Source organism: Camelus dromedarius, chromosome 29 (genome assembly GCF_036321535.1).
Source record: "Camelus dromedarius isolate mCamDro1 chromosome 29, mCamDro1.pat, whole genome shotgun sequence".
In the NCBI taxonomy this organism is placed as follows: Eukaryota; Metazoa; Chordata; class Mammalia; order Artiodactyla; family Camelidae; genus Camelus; species Camelus dromedarius.
The window spans coordinates 22,792,138-22,819,395 of NC_087464.1; the positions used below are offsets into that span (position 1 = coordinate 22,792,138).

General features: G+C 59.2%; 1 protein-coding gene across 1 annotated transcript in view; it reads left to right on the forward strand.

Moving 5' to 3' along the window:
- Positions 1 to 15,747, forward strand: part of CSPG4 (chondroitin sulfate proteoglycan 4) — a 35,292-nt gene extending 19,545 nt beyond the window's left edge. The window contains exons 3-10 of the mRNA XM_010977853.3: positions 938 to 4,465; positions 5,615 to 6,097; positions 6,429 to 6,605; positions 8,178 to 8,376; positions 8,455 to 8,589; positions 8,702 to 8,868; positions 12,272 to 12,455; positions 12,754 to 15,747. Coding sequence (XP_010976155.2) covers positions 938 to 4,465; positions 5,615 to 6,097; positions 6,429 to 6,605; positions 8,178 to 8,376; positions 8,455 to 8,589; positions 8,702 to 8,868; positions 12,272 to 12,455; positions 12,754 to 14,588 — 6,708 coding nt within the window. The 3' untranslated portion in view covers positions 14,589 to 15,747. The remainder of the gene's footprint in view (positions 1 to 937; positions 4,466 to 5,614; positions 6,098 to 6,428; positions 6,606 to 8,177; positions 8,377 to 8,454; positions 8,590 to 8,701; positions 8,869 to 12,271; positions 12,456 to 12,753) is intronic.
- Positions 15,748 to 27,258: the final 11,511 nt, after the last annotated feature.

The following is a 27,258-nucleotide window of genomic DNA, read 5'->3' on the forward strand; positions in this document are numbered from 1 at the left end:
AACCATGATGAGTCTGAGAACCTGAGGTCTTAGTCCAAATTTGGGGGAGCTGTCTGCTTCCACACCCTGTAGGGAGAGCACTATGCCCTGGTCATCCATCAGTCCATCTGCTGCTGCCATTGCTTTTCACTGCCACAAGGTGTCACTGTTGACACCTGGCCTGGCCTGGCACTGAGGCCAGGTCTTCCTCTCTGCCAGGTACATTGATGCCACACCCCTAGAAAGGTGCTCCATACCTGAAGTCCCAAGGCCATAAGTTCTTAGTGTTCTGCTTTTTCAGTTTCCATACTCTGCCACCACCCATTTACCACCTGGTTGTGGGAGCCCTGCACCAGAGCTGGTTCTGGTGTCAACGTCATGGAGACAGACCACGTCCCTCTTCTGTCCCCAAGGATCGCCCCTCACTCCAAGCCAGGGAGGTTTTCCTTACTCACCCTTCAAAACACAGAGCATCTGATTGGCTCCCTATCCCTGCACAGTGAGCCTGGCTGCCTCAGTGACCCCAGTGTCTTTTACTCTACTTGGGGGGACTCATCCAGAGATTTCCAGGTGCCCCTTATTCCAGGAGTGGAATCTTTCATCTTCCAAGGTGATTTTTTCTGGCACATCTCATCCAAAGAAAGAAGGAAAGAATAAAAATTTAGGTTGAATTTCTAGGAAATCTGTCTTGCTTTATGACAGTTCTTTGTGGGCAAGGACCACATCTGATTCACATCGGGGTCCCCCGAGCCCATCTGGGCCTGGCACAGAGATCACTTTGGTGAGTATTTGGGGAATGAGGAAATAAGGGCAGGAGAGAGAGAAGGGTGGCATAAGAAGCCCTTGCCCTTGGCCGTCTGCTCTGGGGACCCCAAGTGTAGGGGCACCTATGCTTTTACCACACAAGTGATGGATTCAGTGTGCTTCCCCCATCCCCCACACCCCCGTCTCTCCTCAGGTCAGACTGATCCTGGGCAAGGAGGAGGTGAGGCTGCAGACCCCGGCAGAGACACTGCTGAGCAACTCCGTCCCCCACACTGTGGGGCTGACTGTGTCAGACAGCTGGGCTTTGCTGTCAGTTGATGGGCTCCTGAACGCCTCAGCCCCAGTCCAGGGAGCCAGCCTGGAGGTCCCCTATGGACTCTCCCTGGGGGGCACTGGGAGCCTTGGCCTGCCCTACCTGAGGGGTGCCAGCCGACCCCTCCGGGGTTGCCTCTACACAGCCGTCCTCAATGGTCGCAGCCTTCTCCGGCCACTGACCCCGGATGTGCCTGAGGGCTGTGCTGAGGAATTTTCTGCTGGTGACGATGTGGCCCTGGGCTTCTCTGGGCCCCAGTCGCTGGCTGCCTTCCCTGCCTGGGGCACTCAGGATGAAGGCACCCTGGAGTTTACACTCACCACACGGAGCCAGCAGGCGCCCCTGGCCTTCCAGGCAGGGGGCCGGCATGGGGACTTCATCTACGTGGACATATTTGAGGGCCACCTGCGGGCTGTGGTCGAGAAGGGCCAGGGCACAATACTGCTCCACAACAGTGTGCCTGTGGCTGATGGGCAGCCCCACGAGGTCAGTGTCCACATGGATGCTCACCGACTGGAAATCTCCGTGGACCAGTACCCAACACGCACTTCCAACCGTGGGGTCCTCAGCCACCTGGAGCCACGTGGCAGTCTCCTCCTCGGAGGGCTGGATGCAGAGGCCTCTCGCCATCTCCAGGAACACCGCCTGGGCCTGGCTGTCAACATCTCCCTGCTGGGCTGCTTGGAGGATCTCAGCGTCAATGGCCAGAGGCTGGGGCTCCGGGAAGCCTTGCTGACTCGCAACATGGCGGCCGGCTGCCGACTTGAGGAGGACGAGTATGAGGAGGACGCCTATGGCCCATACGAAGCTCTCTCCACCCTGGCTCCTGAGGCTTGGCCAGCCATGCAGCTGCCTGAGCCCTGCGTGCCTGAGCCGGGGCTGCCCCCTGTCTTTGCCAATTTCACCCAACTGCTGACCATCAGCCCGCTGGTGGTGGCCGAGGGCGGCACGGCCTGGCTGGAGTGGCGGCATATGCAGCCCACACTGGACCTGAGCGAGGCCGAGCTGCGCAAATCCCAAGTATTGTTCAGCGTGACCCGTGGCGCCCGGCATGGCGAGCTGGAGCTGGACATCCCGGGCGCCCAAGTGCGGAAAATGTTCACCCTCCTGGACGTGGTGAACCGCAAGGCCCGCTTCGTCCACGATGGCTCTGAGGACACCTCCGACCGGCTAGTGCTGGAGGTGTCAGTGACAGCTCGGGGGCCCATGCCCTCCTGCCTTCGGAGGGGCCAGACTTACATCCTGCCCATTCAAATAAACCCTGTCAACGACCCACCCCGCATCATCTTCCCACACAGCAGCCTCATGGTGATCCTGGAACACACTCAGAAGCCACTGGGGCCCGAGGTCTTCCAGGCCTATGATCCAGACTCTGCCTGCGAGGGCCTCACCTTCCAGCTCCTTGGTGTCCCCACTAGCCTCCCCGTGGAGCGCCGAGACCAGCCTGGGGAGCCAGCCACCGAGTTCTCCTGCCGGGAGCTGGAGGCAGGCAACCTAGTCTACATCCACCGTAGTGGGCCTGCCCAGGACCTGATGTTCCGGGTCAGCGATGGGCTCCAAGCCAGCCCCCCTGCCACGCTGAAGGTGGTGGCCATCCGGCCAGCCATTCAGGTCCGCCACAACACAGGCCTGCACCTGGCCCAGGGCTCCACCGCACCCGTGCTGCCCGCCAACCTGTCAGTGGAGACGAATGCCGTGGGGCAGGATGTGAGCGTGCTGTTCCGAGTCACTGGGGCCCTGCAATTTGGGGAGCTGCAGAAACAGGGGGCAGGTGGAGCGGAGGGTGCCGAGTGGCGGGCCACACAGGTGTTCCATCAACGGGACGTGGAGCAGGGCCGCGTGAGGTACCTGAGCACCGACCCGCAGCACCGCGCCGAGGACACCGTGGAGAATGTAGCCCTGGAGGTGCAGGTGGGCCAGGAGACCTTGAGCAACCTGTCCTTCCCAGTGACTGTCCAGAGAGCCACAGTGTGGCTGCTGCGGCTGGAGCCTCTGCACACCCAGAACACCCGGCAGGAGGCCCTCACCACAGCCCACCTGGAAGCTGCCACGGAGGACGTAGGCCCGAACCCCACCACCTTCCACTATGAGGTAGTGCAGGCCCCCAGGAAGGGTAATCTTCGGCTCCAGGGCACACGACTGTCAGACGGTCAGGGCTTCACCCAGGATGACCTGCAGGCCGGCCGAGTGACCTACGGGGCCACAGCACGAGCCTCAGAGGCAGTGGAGGACATCTTCCGATTCCGCGTCACGGCCCCGCCACACTTCTCCCCGCTCTACACCTTCCCCATCCACATCAGCGGTGATCCCGACGCCCCTGTCCTCACCAACGTCCTCCTGTCGGTGCCTGAGGGCGGCGAGGGCGTCATCTCTGCTGACCACCTCTTCGTCAAGAGTCTCAACAGTGCCAGCTACCTCTATGAGGTCATGGAGCGGCCCCGCCATGGCAGGTTGGCATGGCATGGGGCGCAGGACAAGACCGCCATGGTGACATCCTTCACCAACGAGGACCTGCTGCATGGCCGGCTGGTCTACCAGCACGACGGCTCCGAGACCACAGAAGATGACATCCCGTTTGTGGCTGCCCGCCAGGGCGAGGGCAGCGGGGGCCTGGCCGGGGAGGAGGTACGTGGAGTCTTCCGCGTGGCCATCCAGCCCGTGAACAACCGCGCCCCTGTGCAGACTGTCAGCCGCGTCTTCCACGTGGCCCGGGGTGGGCAGCGGCTGCTGACTACAGACGACGTGGCCTTTAGCGATGCCGACTCCGGCTTTGCTGATGCTCAGCTGGTGCTGACCCGCAAGGACCTCCTCTTCGGCAGTATCGTGGCTGTGGATGAGCCCACGAGGCCCATCTATCGCTTCACCCAGGAGGACCTCAGGAAGAGGCGAGTCTTGTTCGTGCACTCGGGGGCCGACCGTGGCTGGATCCAGCTACAGGTGTCTGACGGGCAGCACCAGGCCACCGCGCTGCTCGAAGTGCAGGCCTCGGAGCCCTACCTCCATGTGGCCAATGGCTCCAGCCTCGTGGTCCCTCAAGGCGGCCAGGGCACCATCGACACAGCTGTGCTCCACCTGGACACCAACCTAGATATCCGCAGTGGGGATGAGGTTCACTACCGTGTCACTGCCGGCCCACGCTGGGGGCAGCTGCTTCGGGCCGGCCAGCCAGCCACAGCCTTCTCCCAGCAGGACCTGCTGGATGGGGCCATTCTCTACAGCCACAACGGCAGCCTCAGCCCCCGTGACACCCTGGCCTTCTCTGTGGAGGCAGGGCCTGTGCACACGGATGCCACCCTCCAGGTGACCATTGCCCTCGAGGGGCCACTGGCCCCACTGCACCTGGTCCAGCACAAGAAGATATATGTCTTCCAGGGGGAAGCAGCTGAGATCAGAAGAGACCAGCTAGAGGTAAGAGGCTGGGGGCATGAGCAGGGGTACGGGCCAGGTACAGGAGGCCCTGCCATGAGGCCTTCATGCTGGGTGCGTTTGTGTGCTTTGGGATGTGCCTGTGGCTCCTGAGCAGGTGTGTGTATGTGCCTTGGGTGCACGCCTGTACATGTACCTGTTGTGTGCCTGAGGTTTTCTGTGGAATTTATTGTCCATACGGCTGCCTGTGATTTGTGTGTGCCTCTACGTGTCATGTGCACATGTGTACATGCTGTGGCCAACCATTCCGATTCCTGGGCCCCACCCAGACTACAGGATCTCTGATATGGAGCCTGAGAATCTGCATTGTAATAACAGTAAGTTCTCTGGAGGGTTTTCATGGGTACAGATTTTGCGGACTATAAGCCTTGGAGACAGGCTTGGCTGCCTCCACAGCTCCTGTGTCCTCAGCTTTTACCCAGACTTCAGACCAGGCCTCAGGGTCTGGAGAGAACTACTGACCACCCAGGAACCTCACAGAGCAACCATGGCCCATCCAGCAGGCCCACTGCCTTGCTGTGTGACCTCACGCCAGTCACTTGCCCTCTCTGGGCCTTATTCTCCTACACTCTCAATTTCTGAACCTCTTGTGGTGCTGGCTGTCTGGACTTTTGGGCTGACTGTGACCATACATGTCTGGTATCAGGAAGTCTTTGCCACTGAAAAAGGCAGCATTTGAACCAGGCTTTGTAGAGTCTGGGGTTTAACAGCAGGGAACAGGGGGACAGTATTCCAGGGACAGAATCAGGAATGTGAGTTCGGGGATGGTGTGTAGCCTTTTCTGCTGGGACCATCAGATGAGGGAGCATCCTCCCTTCAGGCCCTTGGACTGGACTAGGGTCTGCAAGCTGCAAAGGACCCGAAATGTATAAGAGTCTGTGTTGCAGAGGAGGGTGTGGTGCCCTCTGGTGGCAAAGGGTAGCGATAGCAGGGCAGGGGCAGAGAGTGTGTGTGTGTGTGTGTGTGTGTGTGTACATACGTACATACGTGTGGGAAATATGTGTGTGTCTCTGTCCACACATCTGCATGTGGTAAGATTATATGTCCATGTTACTGAATCTGAGGATGTGTGATTGTGCACATCTCTCAGAGTCCTCAGTGGCCTCTCTCTGTGACCTCTCTGTTAACCAGGCAGCCCAAGAGGCAGTGCCACCAGCGGATATTGTGTTCTCAGTGAAGACCCCACCAAGCGCTGGCTACCTGGTGATGCTGTCCCACGGCGCCACGGCCGCCAAGCCGCCGAGCCTGGACCCTGTGCACAGCTTCTCCCAAGAGGCAGTGGATGCAGGCAGGGTCCTGTACCTGCACTCCCGCCCTGAGGCCTGGAGTGATGCCTTCTCCCTGGATGTGTCCTCGGGCCTGGGTGCTCCCCTTGAGGGAATCCGCATGGAGCTGGAGGTGCTGCCCACCACCATCCCACTTAAGGCAGAGAACTTCAGCGTCCCTGAGGGCGGCACCCGCACCCTGGCCCCTCCACTGCTCCGCATCACCGGGCCCTACTTCCCCACACTGCCAGGCCTCAACCTGTTAGTGCTGGAGCCACCCCGGCATGGGGCCCTGCGGAGAGAAGAAGGACCTCAAGACAGGACCCTCAGCACCTTCTCCTGGAGAGAGGTACGGCTGTCAGGGAAGCCCAGGTGCAGCGCAGCTCTAGGGGCAGAGTCTGGCGAGACATACAGAGGAGGCAGGCGGCCCGCATTTACAGAGCACCTCTGCTTTATGTACCTTATCTCATCCTTCCTCACTGGCAGAGAGTAATTATTATCCCCAGCTCCTCCCCTCCTTCATTCCTTCACTCTGGGAGAAATAATTGTCCTCATTTCCACCTGCAGAAACTGAAGCTCTGAAGGAGTCAGTCTCCTCCCGCACCCAAAGGCAGGGCATGGGGGGTGCTGGGCCTGACACCCACTGTGCGTCTGACCTCCAGCCCTGGTTCTGCCCGCAGGTGGAACAGCAGTTGATCCACTATGTGCACGACGGGAGTGAGACGCTGGCAGACAGCTTCGTTCTAGTAGCCAACGCCTCAGAGATGGACCGCCAGAGCTATCCCGTGACCTTCTCCATCACCATCCTGCCTGTCAACGACCAACCTCCTGTCCTTACCACAAACACAGGCCTGCAGGTAAGAGCATTCTAGGACCATCTCCTACCTCCTCTCCCAGAGAGAGGTCTCGCATACAGCTCCCCCTCTCTGAGCCTCAGTTTCCTCCTCTGTACAGTGGGGACACCGCCACATGCCTCACTAGGTTGTTGGGAAGAGGCAAGAGTTATTGCAGTGAAAATGGAACACAGGTGTGAGGCTTTATCATTGGACACTTACAAGTGCAGTAAACAGCCTTGTGAATGGACATGCTTGGCCCTGCTGTTCCCTGGACTCAACCTCAGCAGGAAGCTTTTTCTGTGACATGTGACCAGAACTCCTGAAGAAAGTTCTTTCAAGCCCTTAAGAGTGAACTTCAGCTGCTCCCCAGTTTCACCCCCAGCAAGCAGAGGGCGCAGCCTGGCTCCCCATCCAGCAGAGGTGGAAGTTGAGGCCCAAACACGTGGTAGAACTTCTCCAGGGTCACAAAAGTAGTTACTGGTGGGATGGAAAGGACTTGATTTGACCAAAGCCATACAACAGGATAGCAAAGGAGTGGGGCCTAGAATGCTGATTCCTAGGGTGTGGACTCCAGGTCAGCAGGAGCCATGGAAGGCTTCAAAAGAGGGCTGACTCGCTGTGACATGGGGCACTGGAAATCTTTGGAGGTATAGGATGTGCCTGTGGGAAGAAGCACTGTGGTGGAGAGGCCAGCAGAGGGTCAGGTGCAGGCTATGGGCTGCCCTGGGACCACAGTCAGATGGTGCTGTGTGGCAGCTCAACCACCAGGTGGTGCTGTCCACCACGTTTGTGCCAGGAGCCCTGCGCTAAAGCCTGTTGTCTGTACTTTGTGGCCCTTCTTCCAGAGCTCTGGCTGAGGTCAACCCTGGGCGAGGGGAGGGAATCCCAGAGGGCTGTTTTCCAGTTATGGGAGCCCCTCCCCAATATTGCTTATAAATTGCTGACCCAGCTGAACATGTAACAGGACAGTGGGAACAGGATCCTGCCCTGCCGGCAGGTGGGAGGCTTGAGGGGGCTCCCCTTCACTCTGAGCATGGGGAGGGGCCGCCTACACCCAGGAAGCCTTTACCCTTCTGCTTATAAGCGCAGTAAACAAGGGCTCGTGACGACACTGGAAACACCTGGGCTCCCATCGCAGAGCCGCCTTGGCGCTAAGCATCAGCCCCTCCAGCTTACCAAGCCCCACGCCCCTTCCCTCACCATTTCTAAGTGTCTTGGAGAACAAAAACCACCATTCCTGCAGTGTGCCAGCCCCTGCGCAGACTCACCATGGAGGGTCAGAAGGGAGACCCCTGCCCTCCCAGTGAGCCACATTAAACAGTGCTGTGAGCCAGGGTTGGGGGTCTCTGAGGGGTGAGAGTGGGGGGCTACCTGGGGTAGGGGTACCTGAGCTGGCCTTCAGGGACAAGCGAGATTAGGGCAGGTGGAGAGCAGGGAGCCTGGGTGTGGGGGCCCTGGGCTAACAGGGGAAAGTGAATGGGGTAGAGGGCCCTTTGTGCAGAGGAGCCCAGAGTGGCATGGGCCCCAGTGCCTGGGAGGAACGAGGTGGGTGAGCTTGATGGGGGCAGAACCTTCACAGGCTTGTATCCCCAGATGTGGGAGGGGGCCACTGTGCCCATCCCTGCGGAGGCCATTAGGGCCACAGACAGCGACTCAGGACCCGAGGACCTGGTCTACACCCTCGAGCAGCCCAGCAACGGACGGGTAGTGCTGCGGACGGCGCCTGGCACCGAGGTCTACAGCTTCACCCAGGCCCAGCTAGACAGCGGGCTCGTGCTGTTCTCACACAGAGGTGGGTGCTGAGAGGTGGGGATGCCCTGCGGATGGCGCCAGCATGGGCCAGCGAGACCCACCTCCACCCCTGTCCTAGGAGCCCTGGACGGAGGCTTCCGCTTCAGCCTGTCTGATGGCGAGCACACATCCCCTGGACACTTCTTCCGGGTGATGGCCCAGAAGCAGCTGCTCCTCTCACTGGAGGGCAGCCGGACGCTGACCATCTGCCCAGGTGAGTGTGCCAAGCGTGGGTGGCACACCAGGGTCATGCTGCCTCTCCAGAGGTCACAGGCTGTGCCCTGGCTCCTGGTCAGAGGCTGACAGTCCCCTCTTGCCTCTCGCAGGCTCCACCCAGCCACTCAGCAGCCAGAGCCTGAGAGCCAGTTCCAGTGCAGGCACCGACCCCCACCACCTGCTCTACCATGTGGTTCGGGGCCCCCAGCTTGGCCGGCTGCTCCACACCCAGCGAGGCAGCACCGGGGAGGCCCTGGTGAACTTCACTCAGGCAGAGGTAAGGACCCCTCTCTACAGCCACCACTTAGACTCCACCCGGCCTTATGTGGCCTGCTCTGCCCCTGGACACACACGTGGACACGGGTACAACTTCAGGATCGTTGGCTGCAGACACTCCCTGGATCCCCCGTGGTCCAGGCCCTGCGTGCCCCACCTCCAGGAGCCACCAGGCTAGTAGGGCAAATGGGGTTTAGTGTTCCCGGGGGAGGAAGGATGCCAGCCGTCAGGGCTGTATGGGCCCAGAGCAGGGATCAGGGTCTGGGGCTTGGCTTCCAGGAGCTGAAGTTGGACCCTAGGGACTGAGAAAGTTCTCCTGCGTGGGGGACATGAGACACCTCAGTGGCTGGTGAGGGGCATTGCTTGGTTCAGGGGAATGGAGTTTGGGATGAAGGCAGCTGTTGGGCTTGTGGACAAAGGTGTGAGGCTGGGGCTCAGGTCAAGAGCCAGCAAAGAGCAGAGTGGGCCCTGAAAGCAGATGAGTGGACAGAAGCAACTGAGTAGGACAAGCGGGGAGTGAAGCCGCCATCCATCCATCCATCCATCCATCACAGCAGCTTCAGGACACAGCTGTCCCAGAGCACACCAGAGGCCACCAGTGAAAACTAAAACTTTCAGCCATGAGAAGAGGCAGACCGCTAGGCTGCTGGAATCACAGGGCCTCTGTCAGTGGGGCCAGCAGCCATCACTTAAATTACGGTCCCTTCTAAGTGTGGGAGGTACCCAGCGTACCAGGGCAGCCTTGGTTCTCCCCGAAGGCAGAGCAGGGCGGGGCTTGCAGGCAGGGAAGGAAGTAACTTTAACGAGGGTGGAAAGAGTTCTCAGGTCTCTCACATCAGCAACCCCAGGCCTGGGTTCTCTGCTCTCCTGGCTTCTGCTATGGCCCTCTTTCTGCCCTCCCGCAATGAAATCTTCTGCCGGCCGGTGGCTGCAACAGCTGTGCACCCTGAATCCTTGGGAGCCTTTGTCATTGGATGCCCAGGAAGGGGGAGGGATCAGGACAAGGCCGCCACTCCCTCCCCCACCCTGCAGTGCTTCCTCGCACCAGCAATCTGCAGGGCTAGACTGAATGGCCACCAGGGGGCCAGGCTGGCAGTGCCACCCAGGGAAGTTGGGAGGAGGCTGCGTGGCAGGCACATCCTCCCCCCCTTGGCAAAGAGGGCAGGGCAGGACTGGGCGGTGTCTGACAGCAGCCACTGTCCCACTATACTGAGCTAGGTGGGGCAGGGGTCAGCTGCCCCCATTTTACAGATAAGGAAACTGAGACTAGCAGAGGTCAAGTGACTTTATTCAGAGCCCATAGCTGAGCGAAACCAGGACTATGCCTTCAGACTGTGAGTCCAAGTTTTCTTTCACCAAAGGGCACTGCTGGTCCCCAGAGCTCCGGGAGCCCTCCACACCTCACCTGTGACTTAGCTCATCCCCAACCAGACGCCCCCACCCCCACTCCCAGGGTTCTCCATTTCCTTCTTGCCCACCCGTCAGCCTGGACCAGAGGTTACAGCTCACAGCCCTTGCGGGCCACATCTGGCCCACAGATGTGTTTTATCTGGCCTGCACATGCATTTAATATTTTAAAATTAGTGGTCAAGATAGAACCTTTTGGGGATTTCACACACGCACACGCACACACACACGCACACACACACACAAAGCCTGATTTCCAGTTTCTTAAAACGCCTGTGTTCCCTCTCAGGACCATCAGCTGAGCAGCGACCCTTCTGACTGGGCCCTGCTTGCCCTCTGACCGGGCAGGGCTCCCCAGTTCCCCACCGCCCTGGTGCTCCTAGACTCTCCTGCACAGTGTGACCCCAGTCGGTTTCCATCTCACTCTTGCGCAAGTCCTGTTTTTCTGAGAGAAGGAAAATAGTTCCCTGTGTCTCCTGAAAGGGGAAAACAAAAGATAAGCCAAGAGGACACACTGGGATTCGAAGGGGGAGGGAACGGGTTTCTTGGTGGGAGTGAAGAATATCCCTTGGTGTTTAACACAGAGACCCTGGAGGACGGCGGGTGTGGCTGGCGTGGACTTGCCATGGGAGGAGTGGGAGGAGGTGAGGTCATGGGTAACAGGGTCACACAGGGTCTCTGAGGTCAAATAGTGGCAAGGTCTGAGCAAGAGTGACATGACCTGACTTACATTTTTAAAGAGTCACTCTGACTTCAGTGTTACAAGAAACTGTAGAGGGGTATGGAGCAGGGGCCAAAGCCAGGGCACAGTTAGGAGGCTCTGGCAATAATCCAGGCGGGAACAATGGTGTGTGAGGAGGAGAGGAGTCGGGGTGACTCAAGGTTTGGGGCCTGAGCCACCGGAAAGCCAGAGCTGTGCCATCTGCAGTGGGAAGCCTGGAGGTGGCAGGGCAGGTCAGGGGTCCGTCTAGGACCTGCCGAGTTTGAGATGTCCCTCAGACAATCCCCGCAGAGCTGCCAGGGAGCAGGTGGATATATGCCTGGAGTTCAGGAGGGCGCAGCCTGGGCTGGAGATACAAATAAGGGGGTTGTCTCCTGGCTTGCATTTGAGGATGTCAGATCCGCCCCCCAGAGCACGTGGGCAGTGCCTGTAGACAGAATCTCAAGGCCAATCTGCAGACACTGGGGGGAAGGGGAGGGACTGGCAAAAAGCAACGAGTAAGGCTGGAGGAAAACCAAGAGAGCAGAAACCCCTCCTGCAGCCAGTGGGTGGGCGCAGTTGTGTCTGGTGCCGCTGAGCACGTGAGCGAGAGGAGGCCTGAGGACCCCTGGGTCCAGCAACCCGGAGGCCGTTATGCCCTTGTGACAACAGGAGCGGGTGCCTGGCTGGCATGTGCTCAGGACAGCCTGGGGGAGAGTACAGACTGTTTTCAGAGTTCTGCTACAAAGAAGAGCAAGGGAGAAAAAAAAAAAAGGAGGAGGTGGGAGCAAATGTTGGTGAGAAAAGTGAGGTCAAGAAAAGCTGTCTCTCCCAGGGGGAAGGATAGCGTAGTTGTGCGAAGACGGGAAGGCTCCATCGGTGGGGAGATTGACGCCATGGGAGAAAGACAGGAGACGTTCAAAGCGGCGTCTTCAGCAGGGAAGAGGGCAGGGCTTTCGCGCAAAGGAGGAGAGACCTGCTGTCGAGAGAAGCCCGGACCGAGCGCTGCCTTCCCCAGGGGCTCAGAGGAGTGAGTGATTTGCCCGAGGTGGCAGAGCTGGACTTTGACTCAGGCTGCAGAGCCTGGTTCTTCACTGCCACGTGGCTGTTTTATGGTGACCCGCTGAGCTGGTGAGGAAGAGCCCGGGCATCAGACATGGAGCGAGGCCCAGTGGGGAGAGCCTCTCGGGAGGCTGGGCACTGAGGGCTGGTCAGGGAGAGTGCCAGCCTGTGAGGGGGCTCCTGGGCACCACAAGCAGGACCTGCCTCTCGTGCTAGCAGTGGGGTCTCCCCACAGGTCTATGCTGGGAATGTTCTGTATGAGCATGAGATGCCCCCTGAGCCCTTCTGGGAGGCCCACGACACCCTGGAGCTCCGGCTGTCCTCACCCCCTGCGCCCGACCTGGCCGCCACCCTGGATGTGTCTGTGTCTTTCGAGGCTGCCTGTCCCCAGCGCCCCAGCCGCCTATGGAGGAACAAAGGTGAACACCATGATGGGCTGGCAAAGTTGGGGGAGACACTGGGAGAGGCCCAGAGAGGAGGGGACACAGGGCCACGGTCAGCTGCTCGTGTCAGCATCCAGGACCTGGTAACTTACAGTGCGGGTGGGCAGGTGGGGAGGCTTTGAGGTCAAGAGATCACGATCCTGGCCTCCTGGGTCCCTGAGCCCTGACCTGCGGCATTTGTCTGAGTGGGGAGGCACAGCCTTGCCTTGGGGACCCAGGTCTGAGGCTCTCCCCTCAGTGGAGGAGGCCTTCATAGCCTGTGTCCCACCCCCAGGTCTCTGGGTCTCTGAAGGCCAGCGGGCTGAGATCACCACGGCTGCCCTGGATGCCTCCAACCTCCTGGCCAGCGTTCCGTCGCCCCAGCGCGCAGAGCATGACGTGCTCTTCCAGATCACGCAGTTCCCCACGCGGGGCCAGCTATTGGTGTCCGAGGAGCCTCTGCACACTGGGCGGCCCCACTTCCTGCAGTCCGAGCTGGCCGCAGGGCAGCTGGTGTACGCCCATGGCGGCGGGGGCACCCAGCAGGATGGCTTTCGCTTCCGTGCCCACCTCCAGGGACCAGCAGGGGCCTCGGTGGTGGGACCCCAAACCTCAGCGGCCTTCACCATCACGGTGCGGGACGTGAATGAGCGGCCACCTCGGCCACAGGCCTCCGTCCCACTCCAGCTCACCCGGGGCTCCCGCAGCCCCATCTCCCGGGCCCAGCTGAGTGTGGTGGACCCAGACTCGGATCCCGGGGAGATCGAGTACGAGGTGCAGCGGGCACCCCACAACGGGTTCCTGAGCCTGGCGGGGGCCAGCCTGGGACCTGGGACCCGCTTCACTCAGGCCGACGTGGACGCAGGGCGGCTGGCCTTCGTGGCCAACGGCAGCAGCGTGGCAGGCTTCTTCCAGCTGAGCGTGTCTGATGGGGCCAGCCCGCCCCTGCCCATGTCCCTGGCCGTGGACGTCTTGCCCTCAGCCATCGAGGTGCAGCTGCGGGCACCCTTAGAGGTGCCCCAAGCTCTAGGGCGCTCCTCCCTGAGCCGGCAGCAGCTCCAAGTGGTTTCCGATCGGGAAGAGCCGGATGCAGCCTACCACCTCATCCAGGGGCCCCAGTACGGGCATCTCCTGGTGGGTGGGCAGCCCGCCACAGCCTTCAGCCAGCTCCAGGTGGACCAGGGCGAAGTGGTCTTTGCTTTCACCAACTTCTCCTCCTCTCATGACCAATTCAGCATTCTGGCACTGGCCAGGGGTGCCAACACATCCGCCACAGTGAACATCACCGTGAGGGCTCTGCTGCACATGTGGACAGGCGGGCCATGGCCCCAGGGTGCCACCTTGCGCCTGGACCCCACCGTCTTAGATGCAGGGGAGCTGGCCAACCGCACGGGCAGTGTGCCACGTTTCCGGCTTCTGGCGGGACCCCAGCACGGTCGCTTGGTCCGCGTGCCCCGGGCCAGGACAGAGCCCTGGGGAGGCCAGCTAGTGGAGCAGTTCACCCAGCAGGACCTTGAGGATGGGAGGCTGGGGCTGGAGGTGGGCAGGCCAGACGGTGTGTCTCCCGGCCCTGCAGGCGACAGTCTCACTCTGGAGCTGTGGGCAAGGGGTGTCCCTCCTGCCGTGGCCTCACTGGACTTTGCCACTGAGCCTTACAGCGCGGCCCGGCCCTACAGAGTGGCCCTGCTCAGTCTGCCCGAGGCAGCTCGGACACAGGCAGGACAGCCAGAGAGCAGCACCTCCACAGGCCAGCCAGACCCGGTGGCCTCCAGCCCTGCACCCACCACGGCCCAGGGCAGCTTCCTGGGCTTCCTCGAGGCTAACGTGTTCAGCGTCATCATCCCCGTGTGCCTGGTCCTCCTGCTCCTGGCGCTCATCTTGCCTCTGCTCTTCTACCTCCGCAAACGCAACAAGACGGGCAAACACGACGTCCAGGTGCTGACGGCCAAGCCTCGCAACGGCCTGGCCGGTGACACCGAGACCTTTCGCAAAGTGGACCCAGGCCAGGCCATCCCGCTCACAGCCGTGCCCGGCCAGGCAGCCCCGCCCGGGGCCCAGCCTGATCCAGAGCTGCTACAGTTCTGCCGGACATCCAACCCTGCCCTCAAGAACGGCCAGTACTGGGTGTGAGGCCTGGCCTGGGCCCAGATGCTGATCGAGCCAGGGACAGGCTTGCTCAGCCCCCAGCCCCGTTGTCCCCACACCCTGGTGCTGTCTGAGTATCCCCAGAGCCAGAGAGCCCTGGGGACACCAGGGATGGGGGACGCTGAGAGGAAGTTCCAGGGGTCCAGGACTGAGTGGAGTCAAGAGCTGAAATCTCCGGAGCTCACTCCGAGCTGGGAAAACTGCAAGGGGCCGAGGGTGGAGGCAGGCTGGGGGTCAGTCCCCTGCCCTGGAGCTGGCTTGAGCTGTCAAAACCAGAGCCACCTCATAGATGATCAGGACTCTGGGTCCTGGGTCTGTGACCTTGGGTAAGTCACGTCTGACCCAGGCCGCTAAGAGGGCAAGGAGAAGAAAGGGAAGGGACGGACAGACGGGAGTTCTTGGCTCTTCCATTCCAAGCCAGGCCTCCCCTCATCTCTGCTCCAGGGTTGAGAGGAAAACTTTCCCCCTGGGTTTTCGGGAGATGGTATTCCCTGGAGCAGAGGGCAGGAGGAGAGAGCCCCTCCACTCTTGGGAAGGCATAAGCCAGTAGAATAATATATCCAAGGTGCAAGGCGGGTGGGTCGCTGTGGGATGCGTCTATTTAAGGGGACTGCAAGGGAGCTATTTAACACGGTGCTGAACTAGCCCAGACCGATGGAGACCTGAGGTGTGGGATGCCGGGGGGCTGAGGCCAGCTTGCTCCCTTGGCCCCACCTTGATGGGCTGACGGCTAAACAAGCGTGGGTCTGTGGCCCTCTAGTGGACTGGGCTGGGGAGCATGCAGGGTCTCAGGCCAAGGGCTGCTGCAGGGCTGGGGGGGTGGGTACCTAGGGGCACTCACCCCATGGGGTCTGGATAAACGGTGCTTCAGAGGTTCTGGACAGCTGCGTGTTGTTTGTTTGACCACACATGGGGCCCTCGTCCACACCAGCCTTCACTCCCCCAGATGCACGCCATCCTGCTGGGCCTCAGCCACCAGGGTAGATGGGGCCTGAATTTCTACCTCCTGCAGCCTTTCAGATCTCCTCTGCCCCAACCTGTGTGGGCAAGTGGGCCAATCTTTGTGGGATGGAACCAAAACCCTTTGCTTTAGTAGAGATAGGCTAGGCTCTCTCCAAAGAGCTTAAAGGGGGAAAAAAATGAAACTGACGGATGTCAAAGTCCCAGCCACAGATTTCTTAGCCTGAGTTTTGGCCTCCACTACCCTGTGCCTCTCCATCCACCTCTTAGCAAAGGTAAGGAGAAAGAGAGTCATGGGGGTCCCAAGGCTGGGACATAGCACTGATGGGGAGGCAGGAGACCACCATAAGTGCCTCCCCTCAACTCCCTGGAGATTTTCACAAGGAAGATTTCTGCCAGTCTCTAACCTTCAACGAGGACCAGGGTTGCTCCTCAAAGGCAGAGCAAGCAGCAAGAGTTCCGAAAAGCCAGCTGCCCCTGTACTTGGCCCGAGAACCCATCATTGGTCAGAAATGGGTCTGAGACACAGCACCTTCAGAGGACCCTCGGTGAGTTGCTAAGGAGACACCACCCTCTGGCCCTTTGCCTTCGGAGGGTCTCCCAGTGTCAAGGGCAGTGGAGACAGATTCTGGGTCCCAGGGGACACCCCAGGCCTTGGGAGTAGGTTGAAGTCCTCAGAAAACAAGCAGTGTGAGAGCCCTTGTGAGATCTGGTGGGGAAGGGGGGCTGGGGACAGCTGGATTGGGGGTGGAGAGCCCCAGCCAGCCTTTGGCAGCTGACCTGCATCACCTGTTCCCTGTGCCTCGACGTGGGTAACATCTGAACCGGGAGCTAGGGCAAAAGAGGAGATTCCTTCCTCCCTGCGGTCCTGCCTCTGGACCAGTCCCGACAATGCCCTTCATGTGTCAGCATCTGGCCTCCTAGAGCCTCCCTGCTCTCAGAAGGTCCGGGAGGAGACCTGGAATCCTGGTAGATCACTGCTGAACGGGCCCCCAGAGGACCTAAAGGGACTGACAGAGAGAAGAGGGTCGTCCAGAGCCATGCACAGCAAGACGGCCGTGGACTAGACCTCCCAAGGCCCAGCCGATTCCTGTTGCCACACTGAGAGCCTCCCCTTCACGGAGGGGGTCTGGAGCCCGGAGATGGGGGCCCTGCAGAGGTGTCGCTATACCCAGAGCTCGCAATCCTGGCCCCAGCTTCTTTTCACAAGCCTGGTCTCTCCAGCACCCCCAGGCCAGCCTCACCCAGGGGCCCTGCCAAGGGCGTCTTCACACCGCACCCCGCGCTCTGCCCTGCCTCTCCCGGGAGCTCCAGGCTGCATCCTCAGGGCCCTGATATCTGGGGCCAGTCTCCACCCAGGACAACCAGTTTCCCTGGGAGCGTAAGCTGAAACATAGGGACAGACCCGCCAGGCAGGATCTGGCCTCGGCTCGGGTTTCCCCCGGAGGCCTGACGACACCCTCTATGTCCGCACAGCTTGGCCTGCCCTACCCCAAGTGCGCTGGCACCGGCTGGCACTGTTCCGGCTCCTCTAAGCCTGGGCTGGCCAGCGGGCCAGGCGGCGTGCCAGCTGCCCTGCCAGGACCTGGGGGGGGGGTCTTTCACCGGCGCACCAACCTCGGGACCCATTCTAAATGTGGGGCCCCGATTGAGGTCAATCCCTTGCAGATTTCAGATACACATGCACCCGAGGCTTAAGGGGTTTGCTTCCTACCTTGCAAAATAACTCACCATTCCTTCCTTTAAGGAGCCAGTTCCTCCCAGGCACTGACGATAGGAGCCAACCTGTGTACAAGTGCTCGGGAATGTCCAGAAGCTTCTGACCCTCTTACACACACACACCATGTGCACTTGTGCTCACAGCTGTACCGTCTCAGACCTTAGACCTTCAGAAACAACACGGAGATGAATACTTGCCTATGTAATACACACACACACACACACAAACTTCAGAGTTCAGGGCTCCTTGCCTGTGGCCCTCTCACAGTCCCCACAGCTGACCATGTTAAGCCAAGAGCCAGGATGTCCTGCCCATCCCTAGAACCAAGCTGACAGCAGAGCTGGAAAGGGTGGTAGAGAGTGTGTGGGGAGCAGAATAGGGGTTACCAGAGGGGCCCAAATCCCCAGGTCCCGAGCTGGAAGCCCTGACCACTATCATCAATGGTTTAGCCTCTTAGGTGCTAAAGAAGGGGCTCCCTTTGAGCTCCTCTCCTGATTCCAGGAGCTGGCCCTTTAAGTGGAGTTGCTATGGCAGCTGTGGAACCCACAAAGCTGGAACCATCATCCTCCAATAAGAAGCAGGAGAAATGGTCCACCTCCCCTTCCCCTACCAACCTCTCCTGACCAATGGGAACTGCCAGGGGTGCTGGCATCTTCCTCTGGGCCCTGAAGATTCCAGACCTTAAAGAAATGGAGGTACCTGGGCAGCCCCCCAGGGTTCTCTGGCTGGGTTTCCTGTTCCGGGCTGTCACATGTGAGGGAGCCCTGGCAAATGAGTGGAACTGAGACGGGGACCAGACCTGTTGGACCCCTGTCTCCACATCCCCATCCCCTCCTTGTTCCTCTCAGTTAACGCCATCCCTGGGTAGTTACCGCTAGGATTAGTCAGGCATTGGCAAGGGCATTTGGTGCCAAAAATTCTGTGGGAGATGAAGATAGAAATTTACCCAGCCCTTCCTGAAGAGCCCCAGACATGCCAGTGAGTAACTGCCACACCATGATGTGTGCCCTAATCCAGCGGCGTCAGCTAGCTGTGAGGGGAAGCCCAGAGTGGGAGGGCAGCTGGCTCTGGCTGCTTCCTTCTCTCCTTAGGGAGTGTCAGGCCTTTCCGTGGACGGGGCAGCCACGCAGCAGCTGATGCCGAGCACGCCCAGCTTACCTCCAGGTCACATTTCCATTCTCAGGGCAATGGAGGGACAATATTTAACCGACAGCTGCTGTCCTCATAAAAGGTGCCAGCTCCTCAGAGAGCCCTCTGTGGCCACCAGGGTAACTGGTGGGTTGTGCTGTGTCCTAAGAGCCACTAAAGACAGAAGCAGCCCTTGGTTAAATCAACCAGTGGCCAAGAAGGAACTTTTCTACCCAAACACAGCCTCAGCTGGAGGCGCTCCCCGAGCCCCCAGCCTGGGAACTGCCAGCTCTGTTAGCCCAGAGCCTGGAGCTCAACCCAAGGCTTCCTTCTGATACCTTGTGAGGTCAAAAAGGGCTCAAGTGACCCAGTGTCTGGGTCCTGAAGCCCAAATGAGATGGGTCGTCTAAGTCAGAGGCAGAGGAGGGCGAGGCCAGCAGCCAGCCCTGATCCCGGGGGAGGGTCTGCAGGGAGGAGCCCTCTCCACCCTCACCTCTCAGGTCCCTGGAGCGTGTAGCAGCCCCCTGCCCTCTGCAGTCCAACTGGTCCTTCCCTTCCTGTCCCCTCCCCATCTGCAGAGGGAGGGACTAAGGGACGTGTCCAGCGAGGGTCACCCTCAGGGTCTCCCCCAGGGCAGAGCAGCAGCAGCAGCAGCCAGCAGAGGTGGGGAAGAAGCTGCAAGTCTGGGACCCACCCAGGCCTGGTCAGGAAGGAGGGATGGGCCTCCCAGAGCTCTCCAGCCTGCAGAGGATGGGGAACAAGAGACGCTGGACCAAGGCTGCCACACTGACCTTCCCTTCTGCCTCCAGAACAAATGCCAGCTGTGGCCCCCAGCCTGTGTGCTACCCTGGTGCTGGGAGTGACTTTGGGGCGCCTAACTCTCCTCCCATCCCAGGTTGCTGAGGCTCCCAGCCTGGGCGAAGGCCCCAGCCCTCTGCACCTTGTCGTAAACATAGTTCAACGCTGTGCACTCCCTCAGGGCAGTGTCCAGCCAGCCCAGTGCTGGGTATGTAGAGACGACTGGTAAACATCTATTGTCAGAACGTAGCCCCTCCTTTCCCACAGGCCAAGAGGTCTTTAACACCAAGCCCACCCAGACCTCCTTTCCTGGGTTCCCACTCTGGTTCCCCTGGCTTCCCTCAACCCCCAGGGGTGCTGGCCAGACTCCTCACTGCTGCTCTGGCCCCGCATCCCATCCAGGGCCCAGGCAGACCTAGAGTTTCAAGGAGCAGGTCTGTGCCCCCCAGACTCTTCAGGGCTCACCTCTCTCTCTCCCTCCACACTCACCCATGGCTCCCTGCCACCCAGACACCTGGAGTCTGTCAGCTCAGAACTCCATGGGCAGAACACTTTTACCAAATCAAATGCAGGACCCCACCACAGATAGAGTCAAAGTTGATTAAATAGGACAGGAGGGGGAGAAAACCCAGAACCCCTCACACTCAGCCTCCCCCTGCTTCTCCAGCCCCTCCTCAGATCCTCCTGTGCCAACTGGTGCAACCACTGAAGGGCTCACCTGATCCCAACCTTCAGAGCAAGGAGCAGAGCAGAGCCAAGGGTGACCCCCTCTACCCCACCCGCAGGACACCCTGTGTTCAACTTGGGGGCTCAGATTACCAACTTTAGAGGAGTGACTTACCACAATCACACAGCAATTCACTGGCTCAAAACCCCTCCAGATGCCAAGGATGCCTCTGTCAGCAGTGGGATTCCTGGCACCTAGAGAGGCCCCAGGGCAATCGCGGGTGGGCCAGGGCTGCCAGACATGCTGGCCAGGGCAGAGACCTCCAAGAGCCAGAGAGCGGCAGGGGGAGCTCTGCTGGGTCTTGTTGGGGAAGATGGAGCCTATTGTAAAGGGCTGCTGAGCAAGCGGGCAGGTGGGCGAGGCTGGCAGGGCCTGGGCACTCCTGGAAGGCAGTGACTCAGGCCGGAAGGTCCTCTCCTTAGTCAGCCCTCCTAAAAGGTTGCCTCGTGGGGGGGGGGGGGGGGGGCACCTGGATAGGTGGGCCAGGGCAGGGCCTGGGGACTCCAAGAAGGTTCCAGGCCCCAGGACCTCAGCCCCTCTGCCCCATGATCTGCTCTGAGAACGTAAGAATCTGTGGACAGAACCCATAAACTGAAGGAGGGAGGGCAGGGGTGGTGACTGTGTCTGCCCAGTGACCTTGTACAAGTCCACCCGCCTGTTGTAACTCACATGGGATAACTGACCTCAGAGAGTATGGAGCCAGGCCTAGGGGAGCAGCCTGCCTGCTTTCTGCCTAGAGCCGATTTCTTCATTTCTGGCCCATTTCCTGTCTGTACAGCATCCATGGGATGTGGCTAGTCAGAGGCCCAGGCCAGCTCTCACTCTTCTGCCAGAGTTAGGACCTATCAAAACAGAGCAATTGATCAAGGCTTCTTTTCAAAGGGCCATCACTGTGGCAAAGCTCTTAGAGCAGCACTGGGCACATAGCAAACACTCGATAAACGTGGCCACTGTGACTCGTTGCTGTACAAGGGTGGTTGTTATTGAATTGCCTAGCACACGGGTCTGGCATGTTGTGGGTGCCTCACAAAAGGTCAAAGTTGGCATTATTATTGTTATTTTTATAATTTATTATAGCCATCGCAGTGCCTGGTGCCTAGTAGTGCTGAACAAATACTCAGAAGTCCAAATGCATGCGTTCCCCATCTGGAGAAGAGGGGCATGGAGGTGTCAGCAGATGGAAGGGCCCCTAAATTAGGAAGCCCACCAAAATGCGGGTTCTTGCCGCCGGCTGTGAAAGAGCTCGCACAGCAGAGGCAGAGGGACAAAGTGAGCAGCCGTTGTATTGCTCAGAAGGGGAAATGGAAGGAAAGTTCTCCAGCAGGGAGAAGGGAAGAAAAGCTCTCAAGAGTAAGGAAGAGGTACTTGAGTGGGGCGCCATCAGCCAAGACGAGCGGAGGGATGGCTCCGGCCCAGGTCGGGCTGCGTGGACGTTTATGAGAGGCTTCCACCATCATGTCCTCGTTCCGGGTGTGATGGAACCAGTAAGTCTTTGTTTTTCAGTCCTTGTATGGGCTTTTCCAGTTGTTGTCATGACAATCGTCAACTCTCATGGCGCTGGTAGGTGTGTCATTTAGCATGTTAATATATTACAATGCGCCTATAATGAGGCTCAAGTTCCACTGGAAGTCAAGTCCTCCACCATCTTGGACTGGGCAGTTTCTAACCAGTTCTTGTTTCTTCTCTGCTGCTGCCTCCTGAGATTGAGATAAGAGTAATTGGTTTCTAGTTGAGGGTGGGGCAGGGGTATGATCCTGGGGGCAACAGCCTTGGTAACAAAAAGGAAAGTTGCTTTTAGTCAGAATGCCTGCAATCCGGTGGACCCAGCATCCCCCCCCAAAAAATCTCCAAAGATTCTGTTCAGCCATGAAAGTTTTATAGAGAAATGAAGGCGTAATCTCAGTTAATCGTTGAGATAGGTGGTCAGAGTCGTTGCCATCCCCCAGGGCCTGCAGGCTTGTCCTAATCAGCTGCATGAGCTGCTCTTGTACACTCAGGGAGGCCTGGGGACTTCAGCTTTTCTACAAACAAGAGGCAGGGGTTGGGGGGAGCCAAAGTGTCCTGCGCCCTTTCAGAGGCACTCTGCTTCACTGGCCTTCAGCAGCCAGAGTGAGGTGTGCAGCAAGGGGTCAAATTCTGGGCAGGAGAAGCTGTCAGCCCATCTCTGACCTCGCTTCCTCCACCCTCACCCCATTGATTCAGAGGACCTCCCTGAGGTTGTTGGGGGGGCGCATCTGGCTCCCTTGGAGGAGGCTTGGCCCCAAGGACCCAAGTGGAAGGAGGCCCACCAGACCCTGTCTGCCCACAGGGGTGGAGGGCAGGATGGGAGGGGTGGGCTCAGGGAGGCAGAGCTCCAGGGCTTCCTGGAGAAGGCACCTGGGCTGTGCCCTGAAGGGAGCACTGAGGTAAAGGCAGAGCATGAGGAGGGGGGAAGATGATGCAGAGCCTGAGCGAGGAGGAGACGGGCCTGGAGCAGACAGGACTCTGGGGATCAGGCTGAGAGACGCTCCTGTGGAAGCCGGAGTAAACCCGATGCTCGGCTGGAGACTCTTCTTCCCACTGCCCACCTGCCAGGGACAACCCCTTAAGATGCTGAGCCAGGGTGGGGAGTAGGGGACTCTGAGCCCTGGGCCGGAACTCTGCACCCAGTTGCCCCCTAGTTTGAGTGGTCTCTGTTGCCCAACTACCCAGAAGTCACCCTAAGAGCCTTCAGAATTGGCCAGGATGGGAGACCGCCACCCCTCATACATACATACCCTACACCCCACCCAGCTGATGCCAGCCCAACCAGGCTGGGCTGCAGTGCCATGGAGGGAGGAAGCTGCCGTCCTGCCGGCTCGAATGCTGGAAGCTGGAATGGCACAGTCTCCTGCTAGCCGGAGAGGAACAGGGAGGGGCTCTCCTGGCCACCCTGGCCTTGAACCCAGCCCTCCAGAAGGCAGGGGCAGGATCTGTGCATACCCGCCTCCCACACTTTCACACCCTATGCCTTGCTGAGAAAAAGGGAAGTAACTCCCCAGAGCAAGTCACTGGGTCCCGGGGGTATGGGAGATGACATCAGGGAAGAAGCATGCATTCAGCCACCAGCTGCTGTGGCCCCATACACGTGCACACGCACACATAGTCAAGGGACTGCCACACACGGCCATGCACATGGGCATGTGCAGATGCACTCACGGACAGCAGCCCAACTGTGCAAACCAGAACCCACACACACCCCCTCCCCAGACACCTGACACAGCCATACCCACAGCCCAAGTCCCTGGCTGTGAGCTGGCACCGTGCTGGGCACTGGGAACACAGCACCAAGCAAGACAGACACCAGCCCCCTCTAACACACAGACACATTTAAACTCTAACTTCTGCGCTGGGGTATTTGCAGAGGAGACTGTGTGATGTCTGGAGTTTCCTGGAAGCAAGGGATGTCGGGGAGTAAAACACTGGCCCAGGGCTGACGATTGTTGAGGCAATTGTGTGGACACACAGGAATCCATGGCATTAGTTCCGAGCAAAAAGTTAAATACACACATCTATATGATTGGCAGTTGATAATGAGTAACGTGAAGAAAACTAAGGCGCAGGCACAGACCCGTCACCCCACCTCGGCCTGCCTCACCTTGCCCCACATCAAAGCCCTGAGGCCACAGCCCCCCGCCCTCCCCAGCACAGTCTCGGCCCTCACCGGACCCCCAGTATTGGCATCCCTGCCAGCTCTCACTCCCGGCGCCTGCCCCATATTGGCCCCTTGAGCAAGGAGGCCCCTGGCTCACTTTCTTCTCAGATACCAGAATCCTGCCCCTGACCCCAGCTCCCTGGACTTGGCCTCATCTGTCCAGTCCCCTCCTCCATAGCCAGATCCTGCTCCCACACCCCAGCCTGAGGCCCTGCAGAAAATTGTCACTCATTCAATATTTGCTTGGTGCTCTCTGTGGGCCAAGCCCTCTGCCCTTCCACCTACTGTCTTGATGACACACGGCCACCTCTCCCCAGCCCCTGCCACCTGCCCCTACTTCCCATTCCCCTCAATTCCCAGCACTCCTGCAATTGCTCTGCAACAGGACAGTTGCCCCCACCCTGCCCGACCTGCCGTCTTGGAGGGGCGGCCTGATGCAGCGGGGAGGGCACAGCCCTGTGTGCAGGCAGAACTCAGCCTTGTCCATCACCAAGCAGCTGCATGACCTCCCACAGGTGACTCGGTACCTCTGAGCCTCTGTCTGCTGGAAAATATTGGCAGTAGTTCTCACCTTCCAGACCATCGTGGGCAATGAGGCAGCTCAGGGGAGGTACTTAGCCCGATGCCCAGCGCAGAGCAGCACGTGGCAGCCATGCGGTAGTCCTTGTTGTGCACTCAGACCCATCCCCACCTCGCTGGCCTGTGTGGCTTTGAGGACACAGCACACCTAGAGCAGTGAGCATGTCCACGTTCGTGAACCTGCACCCCTGTGTAACTGGGATGACCATCACTTGAGTGATATTGGGGGAAACTGAGGCCGAGTGGTGACCTTGCCTGAAGTCCCCCAATGAACCTACCCGGGGGAAGGCCTGAGCTGTGGGCCTGCATCTCTTAACTCGTGGGACTTGCTATCCTGTGCGTGATGATGTATGTGACCATCACTGGCCCAGAGACGCCTCTGCCCTGAACTGATAAATACCACGACAGCCAGGAAGCCCCAAGGAGTCTGCTCCCCAGAAGACAGGGTGGCCACGTGGGGCATCTACCTACTGTGTGGCCTTAAAGGGCTTGCCCGTTTTCTCACTCCTGAAGTTGGGTAATAGTACTCCTGGCCCTGCCTCTCTCTAGGGCTGCTCAGAGGCTGGTCATCCCAGCTACTCCTTCCTGGGCACTTGCCATGCCACTGTCCAGATCCTGTGTTTTGCTCACATAACCCTTGTAACAGCCGTCTGGAACTGCTGTTATAAATGGAGAGATGGAAGCATGGAGTAGTTAAGAAACATCCTTAAAACAAGCATGTGTAGAGCAGGATTGGTACTCAGGCTCAACCACTCAGCTCCTGCCTCAGGGTGGTGGGGGGAAAGGAGCCAAGAGGGGTTTGCTGTCCGAGGGGCAGCTGGGCTGTCTAGGAAAGCCTCATTCTACCCTGACCAGAGCACTCCTTCCAAAATGGCAGCAAGGGGAATCATGTCAGCCCAGAAGAGGCTCCAGGTGCCTCCAGACTCCAGCCAGCCTCCAACTCCCACCTCAGGTACCAGCTATGTGCCTCCCAGCACAGGTGGCCCAGGTCTGTGTACCATCTCACAGTGGGCAGTTACTCCGCACCTCCCTCACTGGGCCCATTTCCTGGTCTGATGTTGATAATCTTTTGCAGATAGGGTGGCTGTGAAATACTGGCCACCCAGTGTCCACCACCGTGCCGCTTGCCCTGGGGGAGTAGAAGCCCCAGAAGTTGGGAGGTCCAGGAGCAGCCAGGACTTGGGCCCCTTCCCAGGTAGAACCAGACCTCAGAAGACAAAGGGATATACCGGGCTCTAAGCAGCCTCCTGGAGCACCTCGCGCTGGACCCCATGGTGGGAGCTGTGGAATAATGACTATGAGCCCCAGAGGGGCCACAGGCCACAGAAAGGACTTGTCCCAGCCTCCTGAGGTTCCCTGAGACCCAAAAGTTTCAGGGGCAATTTCTGGAACCTTGAGTGCCCTAAACTGAGAAAGGGCCAGACCCACAGAGGCTTCAGGGTGGGGAATCAGAGGAGCAGGCGGTGGGAAGGCAGGAGGTGGGCGAAGATGACCAAAGGGTCCGAGGCTAACCTAGGACCACGGTGGGCGCCCCAGGCCCAGCGCCAGGGTGCAGGAGCTCTGTGGGAACCCATGACAGCGTTTGCAGCCAAGGGGGGAAAAGTAGCAGAACACCAACAGAAAAAGCAAATGAAAGAAAAGACAAAATCAAAATGAATAGTTTAATTAAATATCTAAAGACACTGTCAAGTAATTAAGCAAACCCAGCTCAAGCAGGCATACATGAGTGGCCTTCAATGTGCAACACGGGCACTGGGTCACATGAGTGACAGGGCCAAGGACTCAGCTTCTAAAAATTCAAAGTGCCAGGGGCCTACCTAGGGTCTTCAAATGGGCCATCCCCTAAAACGTATGCCTCCTTGGGCCAAGAAGGGGGTCTCCAAATTGACTTCAAATTACTTTCCTACCATGTGGGTTAATGAGAAAGCAAAAGAGAAAATCAGGTCAGCTGCAGAAAAACGATATTCCTCGCACACATTCACCTGTAAACAGCAATCCTGAGTCACTACTGACGCCACTGTGCAATGCTGCCTTCAGCCTCTTCACCCCTGGGGGGCCCAGGGGCACCCACCCTATGCTCAGAGCCCCCCCACATTTCAGCAGTTGGTGTGCCAGCCTTTCTCTCACACCTCTGGAGTGAAGATCTGCCACCCCCTCTTCCTCCAGACCTACATGAGCTAATCCAGGTGACTTTGGGGAATGAAGCCAGAGAGCTGGCCCCACCATGTGCTCCCTCTGGCCAAGTCTCGGTCTCTGCGTCTGTGAAGTGGAACAGCGATGCCCACTAGAGCTGCCGTGTGGACCGAGGAGGCCACAGCTGTGTGAGACACTGCTTTTTAAACAGATTGGACTGCATTGGGGTTTGACTAACAAAACAAAACCAAAGGGAAAAAGCTTTGTTGAACCCTGGAGCAGGGTTTCACAATCAGCCCTTCAGAGCTATGTCTGGGGGAGGTGAATTTTTGTTTCCCCATGGTCTTTTTGCCAGGGCTTACCATCTCCTCCTGCCCTAGCCAGCAGGGGGAGGTACCAGAGCCGAAGTGGTGGGGAAGCAGGTTGGGGTGGATGGGGGTGGTTGGGGGAGCCAAGCCGGCTTGGCTTCTGGAGGCCTGAGTCAGCGGGCAGGCAGGCAGGGCGGGCCGGTCCTCGCAGGGTTGGGGAGGAGATGGTGCAGGAATGTTCCTCCCGCCCAGGCCTGGGCCCTGCCCACCACATCCTGGCTCCTGCTCTCGTGGACACTGCAGCCTCCGCTTTGGCTCCGGAGATGGGAGATGCCTGGAGCTTTGTTGGGCGAGTTCAGCCAGGGGCCTTTGGAGGCAGCCTGGCCCTGGGGACTGGCCCAGGGGTGGGCAAGGCCAGGCCACAGAGCCTACCGGGAGCTGGGCTCTGGCCCTGGAGCAGCCCCTGGCTCCACTGGATGATGCAGCCAACTGCCACCCCTCACTAGTCCTCAAGTCCCCTGCCTGTGCAATGAGGAATTGGACTTGGTGATGTCAGATGATGGATGATCCCAGCTGGCTCCCCCAGGAGGTGGTCCAGGTGCAGTCCAAGATCACCTATGTGTGCCTGT